The following is an 11,681-nucleotide window of genomic DNA, read 5'->3' as shown; positions in this document are numbered from 1 at the left end:
TTTCGATCGCGCAGTGCACGTAGCTCGCGCGGATGTGCAACACGAATGATAATTTCGCCGCAGCGCAGGGAACGCAGTTTGTGTGCAGCTCGCATTAGCGACAGTGCATAACGTTTTTACGAGAAGCGAGCCCGACGAGAAATTATTTCGCCGCGGAATAAAAATGTTTACGCAGTAAAAGCAACGGCATTCGCTCCTATTTTATCCGCGATAACTTTTCGGCTTTGTCACGTCTCGTTCGCCGGTGCGCACACACTCTGCCGTTACGGAATTCTGTACGAAACGCTTTTTCCCCCCTCTCTCTCTCTTTTTAATGATAGACTCGTGTTTATCGTTTTTCCGCTGCAAATGCGTGGGATATCTAATTTTGCATGCGAAACGAAATTGCGTTTTGCGAATTCGAGGGATTATTTACAGCGGGGATAATTGAATATCGCTTTTATGTCTTTCGGCATACACGTGATTTGCGCACGCAAGTTGAGTCTAATATACTTTCATAATTTGAGACACGCTATTACAATAATTTTCAGCGCTGTTACAATAAACAAATTAATTCTCGTCGATAATACGTGCTTTTCCATGTATTGTATACAGATTGCGTTTAACAACACAACGTCGCTCTGCGATATTGATTAATGGTACTGATCAATTTTTCAACGCCATATTGCGAAACGAAGATTATTTCTGGCGATAATCGTGAGTAGTTTACGCATCCGTTTGATTAAACAAAAAGATAGCTTTATTTTTAATGAAATACGGCGTTGTGCTAAAAACTGCCGAGAAAACATGGGAGTGCAAGTGTACATCCAGCTCTGGGCGCATTGCATACTTCATGAAGGATAAAATATGAAATGTGCGGTACTGCGATTAAACTTTCATGGACGATCGATTGCCATCTCGAGCGAAAGGCACGGATTTCGCGCCCATGTTCCTACGGTTCTCAACGAGATGTTCAATATTAGTTGGCTCCCATATTCTCCTTTTCTCGTACAATATCTTTTATTTCGTTTCATTTTCGATATTTTTATCGATGCTCTCCGAATTCGTGAAATTCATTTAACCCCCTCGTTATCGCGATTTAACGCGCAGAAAAATATTACTGTAGTATTAATTATATCCAGTTCTAATCAATTATTGTGTAGTAGAGTAAGTCCCCTATAATGAGACAAGCTCCTATTACGAGATAGCAGGGTTTTTGCTAAATTAATAGGCATCGTCTATTGGTTTCATCGCGAATTTATCGCCCTTGGAGTGAAATCTGGAGTGAATTCGTGGAAAATTGATTGTTAGATCGTGTATTCATTGTGAACGAAGATTGGTGATTAAGTTTGAATTCACATTTTAAGAATTACAGGTGTGGGCTACCTACATCTTGCCTTGGACCCGCATTCCCTGGGGAAACAAAGACAGTTATTAATTATTCGATTACTAATTGTGGACCCCAAAACGGGCTGCTGTCTTTTTTCCCAGAGTTGGCATTTTCTCGCGTGGCGTTTAGTTAAATTTGGACGTTGGAAACCCGCTATCTCATATTAAAAGTCTCCCTCATAATAGGGGACTTTCCTCTAACATCGTGACGCTAAACGCGTCGAAGTATTGCTTTTCAAAACTCACAGTTATGTAACGAGGAAACAGTCCCGTTAAATTCAGCATAAATTATGAATCAAAGTACCGAATCACGGTCCTTTAGCTGGAATATATTCATAACGATAAATACACTGTACTCGTAGTTTCCTTTGGTAACATAATTAGCCGGCTTAGACTGAAATCATATATCCACTTGCTATAAGACACAAATATAATTACGTAACTCTGTGTATGTTTGAAGACTCACGTCAGACAGAGCTATTATCTAGTCACTGAGTAAATTCGTCTAAGGCTCACGGGGGGGAACGTTTTCAGTGTAATAATTAGATACGCCGCGCGCACTCGATACACCGCGTAAGGTAATGTTAAGTAACATTATGTCAACGTAGTAGTTAAGGCGCGTTCCATCTTTTCTTTCGTTTCCTTCAATCTTACTCCACTTTCCACCCGCAAATGGTGCTTTCAATTATTATCGCGTATATGCATGTAATAATAATTTGTTATGAGAAGACAAAAGTACTAGAGAAACATTCCCATTTCTGTACTTGTAATCGGCATATCTGAAAAGACGCTCAGCGTAAGTGAGTCGTGTTCTATTATTACGCTTCGTCTTTCTTATCTTTGCTTATCACCTTCGGAATTACTGATAAAAGTACCAACGTTGTATCAGAGCTCATTAAGCGATTAAAAGCTGTGGTACACGTAATTAATTGACGTCTGCAAAAACGACGTCTGCACAAATCCTTATATTTCTCAAAGTGATCTATACGCACGTGTCGCAATCATATTATGCTAACATGTGGCAACTAATGCGCGTTTTGTCTTTTCATTTCCTCTTATTTTCACGTGTAAAAGATATCTCGGTACAGCGACGTTATAAGAACATCAGTTCTTCGAGTCGGATTTCCCATGAAAATTTTATCACCGTTTAGGTACGATTTGATTGTAAATAGCGACAACTCGCGCGACGGGATAGCAACGGAATTCCGCGATGTCGTCGGCTAATTGTAAGCATTCCCAAGTCCCTAATTAGAAAACTAGAAACTGCGAACGTTTATCTCGCTCGGGAGAGATAGCAAGCTTGGCGAAACAGCGCGGCCGAAAGAACTAGAACCATATTGCTTGAATTATGATGTAAATAACTCGAAGCTAAGACATTAGCATTAAGCCCCGCGGAAACTTGCCAATGAACGCACTGATTCTGTGCTATTTCGTGCACAGTATATTATCAAAACGAACGCACCGGAGGTGTTTCATTGTTTAATGGAATATAAAACAAAGGTGCACATCAAAGTCATATTTTTTGTTTCACCAAACTCGAATTCCGGAAGAAAACGAATCGTCAACAATCCCAAAATACAATTAATTACGTGGAGTGCACAAGTAATCTTGATAAGTGTGTGTCAGCATCGCGATATGCTGATACTTTCCTCGGTTTTGTCGCGTCAGCGGAACTGCTTCGCGAGACTCGTCGTGTCCGAGTAATTCGTCACCTTTAAGTCCGCTTGGATCAGTCATTCTATAACGGAGCGTATCGTGCGCGTTGTGCATAGAATAGAATGAAATGGTACAGTGAGTTGAATTAAAAATCCTCCGTCTGAGTCGCTTGAATAAATTTTCCCATCGTTTATGGCCAGTGTCAACATTTAACAGCGTTTCAGACGAATTTTCCATCTTCGAAAAATTTGCTGCGATGTCTTAGAACTCGAGTGTCGCCGCAATTTCGTGCGACACCTGCAGTGCATTTGAAAGCCGCGTATACCTGCAGCGCTAACTACGATCTTTATGTAATATCTCGTCGATATCCGGCAACAAAAATACGAACTACTTCGTCTATACTTAATTTCGTTTCTCCATTTCCATTGACGTTCGGAGATACACATACGTGCGGTTATTTCCTGAAAAATAACCCGGGCGAAAAGTAAGCCGGGATCCGGAAGACCGTGAAGCGCTCCAGGAATACTATAATATGTGCCATTTAAGTCCCGCGATCCGTGGAGAGAGACAGAATGGCACGGCTTGCCGCGCGAACCTTTCATTCCATACTTTAAATTTGGTTCAACGGGCGTGAAAAAAGTCATAAATTTTAACGATTGGGTGACTGAATGATCGAGTAATTCTGTTGTTTAAATTGCAATTTTTGCGAAAATAATGGTATTCAGGGTGACGAGAGCTGCGTCGAACAGCTCCCATGATTCATTCGGTAGGGACTATTAGGGGTGTTATGATATAATCAATCATTCACGCTGTGGAAGTTTGTTGGAAAAACATATTTGCATTATGCACGTACACGTACACACGTACGCACGCACACTGGCACACAGGTACAGGCACACGCATATCGGGTCGCGCAATGTACATTCGCCGAAACTTAACAAAGCATTGGGAAAAACAGCTATTACATTCTTCGTTATTAGTCTAAATTGCCAAATTGCGGATATTCGCATCGAGTATATTTATTCCGCGAATAAAATTAAATTAATGACGCGTTAATCTAATTTAAAGCCCGATGTAATAATATAAAATTAGCGAATTGATATTGCTGCAAAGTGGCGTGATGCAGACGTTACTAGATTTTGCAGAAAATTGTAATTGGAGCTGCACTTTGAATTTACAAACTGTGTATAAAATGTTGAACGGCAGAGCCAGATTAATATTCGTTTTAATTATAACCGCAGAGCATTGTCACGTTGTGCAATGTTTACTCAATGTATTATTTATAGTATTTTCAACGTAGGCGCATACAATTGCTGCGTGATGGTACAGCTCTCTGTACCTCGCGTTAAACGCTCCGAAAAAACATCATATTTGGTGGAAAATATCGATCATGCCCTCTCGTTGTAAATAACACAGTGACTAATTAGTAATTTTGCTAATATTTTTTGTCCTGCCTACTGTAATTAACATATCGTATTTTACAATACCACAAACTGCGCATCATGCATTTCGCACACAATTTCCAAATGTAAAATTTCCTCAATACGAAAGCGCGTTTAAAATGTGACCAATGTTGCGCAGTGTTTTATCCCCGAGGCTCTTCTATCAGCGCTGTAAAATAGCTACGTAATTTGCGCAAATTTTACTCTGACGCTTTCACCCCGCGCTCAAGCTTGAAATTGATATGATTTCGGTGGGGCCAAATTTCGACGCTCCGGAGACGCTCGAAGGCGATCTTGGTCTCCTCGTGAACGATGGAGATAGTCCAGAAAAAAGTTTCTTTGAAATGAAACAAATTTTCTTTGAATTTTGACTAAACTCTTTGTTTAATTTCAAAGAAATGACTTCTTTACCTTAACCAAAAGTTTATTTGATCAAGACTGAAATATTTCTACCTCTTCAAAAATTCTGCTTCTTCAAAATCCAAATGTTTCGGCAAACAAAAATTTAGTACGTTCACAGGTACGTGATCTCAACGTGTCTCATTTTCGTTCAACCTAAATAAATCCTTTTTCTGGGTGTAGTAAAGTTTTCCCCCGCGTTCGCGGCGTCGGAAGTTGGGCTCGCCGAAATTACGTTTGGTCTCCAAACGTCCAAGCCCCGAACTCTTACGCAACCGCTGCAAAACTGCCACTCCCCCCTCACGTTTGTTTCTCGCGTGCACAGTGGACGCGCGGTTGAACATGTTAAAGTCGCTCGGTATCGGAGCGAAAGATTTACCCTTACCGCCTTTACCGCCCACGGTTATCCAGGCGGGCGCAATGGCGAGCGACGGCGGGGTTGGTAATGCCGGGTCCACGAGTTCCAGCATGTCCGGGAATTGCACCACCGTCGTCTACGCGTTTCCCGAGGAGGATCACTTAGTGGTGGGATACCTGAATGAGTGGATCAATGCCTACTCCTTCATAACGAGTGAGTACACCAACGGTCGATCGTTACTTTCAGCTGGTAAAGCGCGCTGTTCCTATCGACCCCCGACGACTCTCGCCAGGGTCGGATACGATAGGGTAGTTTTCCCCGCGGGGGCAAGGGTCGGCGACAGGTATTTGTTCTTGTAGCTGCCTGAGCATCCTATGGTACATGTGCATAGAGAAAGATACCTTGATGCCTGACGAGGTCTTCGGTTGATATTAAACAGTTCAATTTTGGATAATCCTGGAGAAACGTGCCTTATGTTTTTTAACCGCTACGCCTCAATTAGCGCGTCAGTTTTTCTTTTGTATCTTGTCTATGGCGTCCGAAACAAAACTAGTCAAAATTGACCGGCTATTCCGGCCTCTCGACGTTCGAAAACATTGAAATGATGGATCCGAAATGATAGATGTAACTGCTGATTGATTCCCGACTGGCAAATGTGAGCATTGTGTGTTTGACGTTGCATTGTTTCTAGTAGCGATAATTAGCACAGCATGTGGATTGGTTTTCCCTTTTGTTTTATTGTTCCCCGAGTTTTATTTGTCATGCTGGATGCGCTTGTCTACGCGCACGTAGGCAGTCTACATGGACAATGTAGATTGGCGATCGTACAGGGGCAGATTATTAAGCGAATAAAAACGAGTTGGAAGAAACGAAATCGTCTTCCTTTTGTGCAACGCTCGAGTCTGCTCTTGTCGACATTTCCGCGGGGAAAAGGGTGGGAACGCAAGGGGAGGAACGCGAGGTTTTTAAAGTGCTCGTTTAACGTGATTTCCGCAGACAACCAAGAGAAGTTCTACCTCTACATTATCGTATCGGTCAGCGCCGGTATCCTGCTCTTTCTGGGATTGGTTATCGGCCGACTGTTATTCAGCCGACATCGCGCCAAGAGGGACGCGAAGTTCCACGCGAATAACGAGACCCTGCCGAACGGATTCACCGACGATATTTCCGAGATCGACGCCGACATCGATCTCACCACGCCAGTCGCAGTGCCAATGCAAGACGCAAGGTAAATCTCTCTCCCCCTCCCTCCCACTCTCCGACAGGAGAAGAATAACCCTCCTCCGTTATCACGTGAGTTAATAAAATCACTTCGGGGTGCTTTATTTTCGTGTTTTCGCTGTTATTTCAATCTAAAGTAACCGATCGCTCTAGATATGTGTTGGATCAAAGCGCGGGAGGGCGGTGAAAAGTGGGGCTGTTACTTTTGATAACTTCGAAATCGTCGAAGCTTCGAAGTTCGAATTTAACTTCGAAGCCTCGAGAGGCTTCGAAAAATTTATTCGCGCGTGTGGCGAATTTATCTAAGGAGCGCTAAAAATATTGTAAATAAAAAGCACTTATTTATGTACGTTGAAAAATAGGTGATTGCTTGTGAATTTTAATTTTGAAGTTTTATGACATGCACATTGCATATTCGTTCAATCAGGCTTCGCGTGAGAATTGTGATCGCACGCCAATTGTTTCGGGGATTTTTAAAACAATTTCCGCCGTTTCTTCCGATCTCGACAACAGAGGGTTGCGATTCTGGGACTCTCTCGTCGCGGCCGTACTTGTTGCGGCAGAGCTTCACGAACGTTCTCGTCTTCTAATTATATTCCCGATTACTTGTAGATTACCCGAGACCCAGCTGGCCGAGAGGCTCCACGGCGAGCGTTACTACGGCGACGCGAGGATACCGCTGTCGCCGACGAGCATCCACGCCACGTCGGTGCCTCACGCGACCAACACGGGGATGCGCGTCGACCTTGGCAACCACATGGTCGGCACGGACAACCTCCACACGATTCTCTGCACGGAGAATCCCCGGAACCTCAACAGCAAAAGCTACTACTACGGCTGACAGGAGGAAGGGGTTGTCCCGCGCGAGGGACGACCCCCGTCCTTGAGCCCGGTACCGGAAGTTAGCACGCGAAAATATTGCTTTTAATTGCGAAGAAACGGTACGGCAGAGGCGGGCGCCAAGCCGCTGTAAATTACGTTGAAGACGTTGAACGAGTTATCGTTTGTTGCGCCGAATCGTGGTACGCCACATTGTGACAGTGCGATCTCAGACTTGTCGGCCGTCGGACGCCGCGGGTGGTGAGCGCCCGTCGACGCTCGTTAACGACAGGGACTTGTATATCTGTAAACGTGTCGTCCATCTCGAGGATTCCGCGAAAAGATTCTCGATTAGCAATGTATAATCTTGTCGTCAGGCGCAAAGGCGAGGGTGGGAAAGTAGGCGCCCAGTAGCTTGCGTTGTCTCGCTGCGACGTTACGCAGCGAGGCGAGGGAGCGATGCGGATCGACTTGTAGACCGATGTGCGTAAGGAGGCTCGGAGTGGTTTCTTCTAATAGGATTGAAGGGTAGCTTTAAGGACCACCGCATGCATTTTTGAACTGCGCGTTCAAGTCGCAGGAGGCACGGAACGCGTTCAGACACCGGTTCAGACCGCGGGAGCGTTGCCGCCCTTCCGAAATACAAAGAACGGTATCGAGAGGGGTAGACGTGTATTGCGGATAACATTTATTTCTCGGATTATCAAGCTGTAAAATGGATGGATTGAGTTTCGTTGTTTAAATAGATAGACATATCTTGTGGAAACTGTGTTATCGACCTCGTCGACTCACGATTTACTCGTTGTATACCTTGTACTCACTGTATACTCAGCCGTATACCCGCGGAAGAGACTCACGGAGCGGAGTTCCATGGAGCATATCGATAACCTGCCGGTAACGTTTCGCTGGTAACGGACTTCCGGGACGACTGTTACTCGCGACTGGTCCGAGCCACCGCGCCCGGTACCAGCGGGAACAGGTCCAGCAGAGATCCTTCCGTTTGTCTCGAGGAAGTCGACAATGCGAGAAACAACCTGGGACGTTGAACCGTTTACGAGCGAGTGTATTTTGTATGTAGCATTTCCTCCGGTATCGACGATCTAAGCGGGCCAATTTCACCGTGAAATCTGTAAGGGAATCAATCCGCACGCTGAAAAAAGAATCTGATAGATTCAACCGGTCGTCTGTTGGAAAATGGACGAATCGGAATTCCTTTAGGATCTACCAGATGTGTAGCGAAGTCTAGCAAACTGGTTACGAAATATCTCCCTCTAAAGGAATTCTGATTCGTCCATTTTCTAACAGACGACTGGCTGAATCTATCAGACTTTTCTTTCAGTGTACGTTTCTCGAACCGATCGCCGCTTGTGCGCCAGTTGAAAATTATTGACCGCCGCCGCCGCCGCCGCCGCCGACGACGAAGGGGCAGCCGGCCGAGCCGCGATCACGCCCGTACACTCAAGAAAAGTCTCTCAACGAACTTGCAGCGGTTTTGTATATCGAAGCTGCCACGGTCGCTGCCACAGTCGGGACGAGTTTTTATAGAAGTTGGACAGTATAATGTATATCGCTCTGTAAATAGGGACGTGTAATGTACAGATGAGCATTGCGAGCGAGAAAGAAGGGGGTGGCGCGCGGTAACGCGACTTAAATCGGGGGGGGAAAACGGTCGGAGATTGTAACCGGAGGGTCGTCCTTCGTGCCGTGGCATCGATTTTGCGATTGTGCGGGAGAGCGGGAGAGCGCGCCGTCTGTCGAGCCAGCGGAAACCCTCCCTCGCGGCCGATCGCGAGGATTAGCAACGTAATAAACAGAGCTCGGATTTTCCTTTCCTCCCGAGGCGCGCGCGGAAACGAGCGGCGTCTTTTCCCGCCGGCGATGCGCAATCTTGTCTGTCACATGTGCTTCCTTCAGCTGGCTATTGATCGCCAGGATTGTACGGGAGCGATGACAGGGTCGGGCGCTGTACAGCGCGAAATCGGAATGTCACGCGGAAGCGTCGGCGCGCCCAGAAGTGATCCGACGGGGCGGAACTGATCGAAATGCGTCCGAATTCGAATTTAATTGCGCCTTGGAGCTCGCCGATTAAACGGAGAAAGTACGGGGTGTAATTTTTCTTCTATTTTGTTTTAGAGGAAGCTTCGGAGGTCCTCTTTCGCTCGAAAGGACTTCGCTTCGCTCATTTCCTCTCGAGTGCGCGAAACTTGGAGCTTCTTGCATAATTTTACATTTTCTCTAATTACGTGATATAGCTTTTTTTTTTAAATGCGTCTCGGAAAATTTCTCCCGGTTTTCGACGGGACGCACTTGGCCGCGCGGGAGCGGGGAAAAATGAATCTTCGGGACTTCCGGTTTCCGTAAGGGGAAATTCACGAGATAGATTGCGTATCACGGGACCACGCGGTTATTATTTGTACGAGCCGTATTAATGTAATTTCGCTCAACTGCCCGTAGCGTACGACAAATCCGAGCTCGTGCAAGCCCCGTTCCTCGTTGCTTGTTTGTACGCCGTTCGGTAAGTCGTAATCCCCTGAACTCGCACACATGCACGCGCGCGCGCCCACGTATCGCACACGTACGTCGTTATGACGAATCGATCTCGCGAGCATCCGGCGACGCGGAGTCGCATTTTCGACACATCAGCGAGGTCGTTAACGCAATAACGCCCACGCTGATCGTTATCCTTAAGGGCTAGGCCATCAGTTAGATAATACGTCGAAGTCTGAACATTAATGGCATAATTTGACACGATCTCGCGCGGGATCGCGACCGTCAGGGACATTTGTCGTTCGCGCGGATTGATTTTTCCGCGCGCTTGCTCGCCGAGACGCAAAATGTACGCGAGCCTGCGAAGTCGCGCGAGAAGATACACCCTCACTCACATATTGCGCAAAACATATGTTTTCGTGTATAAACAATTAATATTGTTTATATATATATATATACGTATTTTAGTTTCGTACGACAACTAACGCCGTCGGCGTAGACAGTTTTTTTTATATTTTGGCGTCTCCGAAGGAAAATTAAAGCTTTGTGCGAGGAGGAAGATTCGTTGGATCAATCGACGCACGTGTCTCGTGTCCTCTGACGTACATCTCGTCAACATTTCACGAGGGCTCGCTTCATTCCTCCATTTATCCTTTTCCTAAATTTATTGCGTAAAAATGAACGTGGCAACTGAGTCGATCTGCTCTGGACGGCGATTATCGGTGGCTGGAAAAGAAATTATTTTCTCCCGGGAATTCGTTTTTAATCGACGTCACTTTTACGAATTCTCTTGACGAATTCTACATTTCGCAATTATTTGTTCTCATTGCAATCAAGCCGCGGCCGACGAATGCCCGTAATCCGAATTGCGCGAAGATTGGCTGATTTATTTTAACACGTTTAATATGAAAATTATATCGCCGAAGTATACGCGCGCGGAATGATTAATGCGTTTTTAATTTCTTATTCGTTTACCTCCGCGGTTGTCTCTGGTTTCGTTTGCGCGCCATGCGTTGGAAAAATGTCGAATTTAAGGGCGCTCTCTCTCTCGGCCGCGAAAGCGGCGATATCGCGGGCAACGTCGAACAGAAAGGCAACTCAATTTCCGCGAGCCGGCGATTCGAATCGTAACGGTGTAACCGAACGTGTAATCGAGTGCCGAGAGAAAAATATAATTCCCGAGGGCTATCGTCGCGCGGCTAGCGAGATCCAAAAACTTGGGGGGGGGGGGGGTAAACGAGTTCCTTCGCTGTCCAGATGCAATTACGCGGCCTTGCGGGTGCGCGCCCGCGGGTTCTGTGTGTTTTTTTTTAATTGGTCCACGTTAATTAAGGTTTACGTGCCGCGAAGCCGCGGCGGGGCCGCCATCCGGAAGAAAATCCTCTCGTCAGCGAGAACGGTTCTCCTGTTCGTTATTATTCTTCCACTTGCCGCAACGAGCCGGCTGCCTCGCGAGCTCCGCGGTTTCCTTTTGTACGCGGAATTCCCCCGCGGAATTTCAGCGGATGGCGCCTCGTATTTATGCAAATAGTCCCGTGTAACATTTACGCTTTCCCGGGGCGTCGCGGACTCGGGAAGCGCTACGCTACTCTCGCTTTTATTTCAGCGTCTTATTCCTATCCCGCGTTTATTCTCGTCGGGACGCCCCGATAATACCATTCTTAATTCGTTCGAGGAGATACGCTTCGCCAGACGTGCCACCAATTCCGGAATACAACGGCCCGGGGCGCCGTCAATAATATATCGCGTGTTATGCATAAAGACACCGCCGATACATTTCAGCGACCGGGCCCGATCGATGGTCGCTTTAAAGTTTGTCCCGCGTTCTCCGGGGACGCGTTACAGTAGTTGTTACACGCCGCGCGTGTTGCATTAATATTTCGCCGGACGTGCCGCGAAATCAGAAAAATAACTCGGCGCCCGGGAACCGT

The 11,681-nt window shown here is 46.2% G+C and overlaps 1 protein-coding gene across 6 annotated transcripts; it reads left to right on the top strand.

The window, feature by feature from the left end:
- Nucleotides 1-18: 18 nt before the first annotated feature.
- LOC105563650 lies at nt 19-8,620 on the top strand. Of its 6 annotated transcripts, none has more exons than XM_012015415.1 (4): nt 19-275; nt 5,277-5,436; nt 6,220-6,451; nt 7,057-8,620. In XM_012015415.1, exons 2-4 carry the CDS (start codon nt 5,286-5,288, stop codon nt 7,283-7,285), a joined length of 612 nt encoding a protein of 203 aa, XP_011870805.1. In that variant the 5' UTR covers nt 19-275; nt 5,277-5,285; the 3' UTR covers nt 7,286-8,620. The 6 variants fall into 6 exon arrangements, with proteins under 6 accessions (XP_011870805.1, XP_011870804.1, XP_011870806.1 ...); XM_012015414.1 differs by lacking the exon at nt 19-275 and adding an exon at nt 302-696; XM_012015416.1 differs by lacking the exon at nt 19-275 and adding an exon at nt 1,288-1,946.
- The last annotated feature ends 3,061 nt before the right edge of the window (nt 8,621-11,681 follow it).

This window comes from Vollenhovia emeryi, unplaced genomic scaffold (assembly GCF_000949405.1).
Source record: "Vollenhovia emeryi isolate VEMERY1.0 unplaced genomic scaffold, V.emery_V1.0 DF939173.1, whole genome shotgun sequence".
In the NCBI taxonomy this organism is placed as follows: domain Eukaryota; kingdom Metazoa; phylum Arthropoda; class Insecta; order Hymenoptera; family Formicidae; genus Vollenhovia; species Vollenhovia emeryi.
Note: the sequence above shows the minus strand (reverse complement) of the source record. Positions and strands in the feature narration are given on the sequence as shown.

Excerpts from the sequence above, each read along its gene's own strand:
- LOC105563650 (XM_012015411.1), top strand. The coding sequence starts at position 5,208 with ATGTTAAAGTCGCTCGGTATCGGAGCGAAAGATTTACCCTTACCGCCT. Across the intron at positions 5,437-6,219 it reads TGCCTACTCCTTCATAACGA|ACAACCAAGAGAAGTTCTAC; the intron begins GTGAGTACACCA and ends TGATTTCCGCAG. Across the intron at positions 6,452-7,056 it reads GTGCCAATGCAAGACGCAAG|ATTACCCGAGACCCAGCTGG; the intron begins GTAAATCTCTCT and ends GATTACTTGTAG.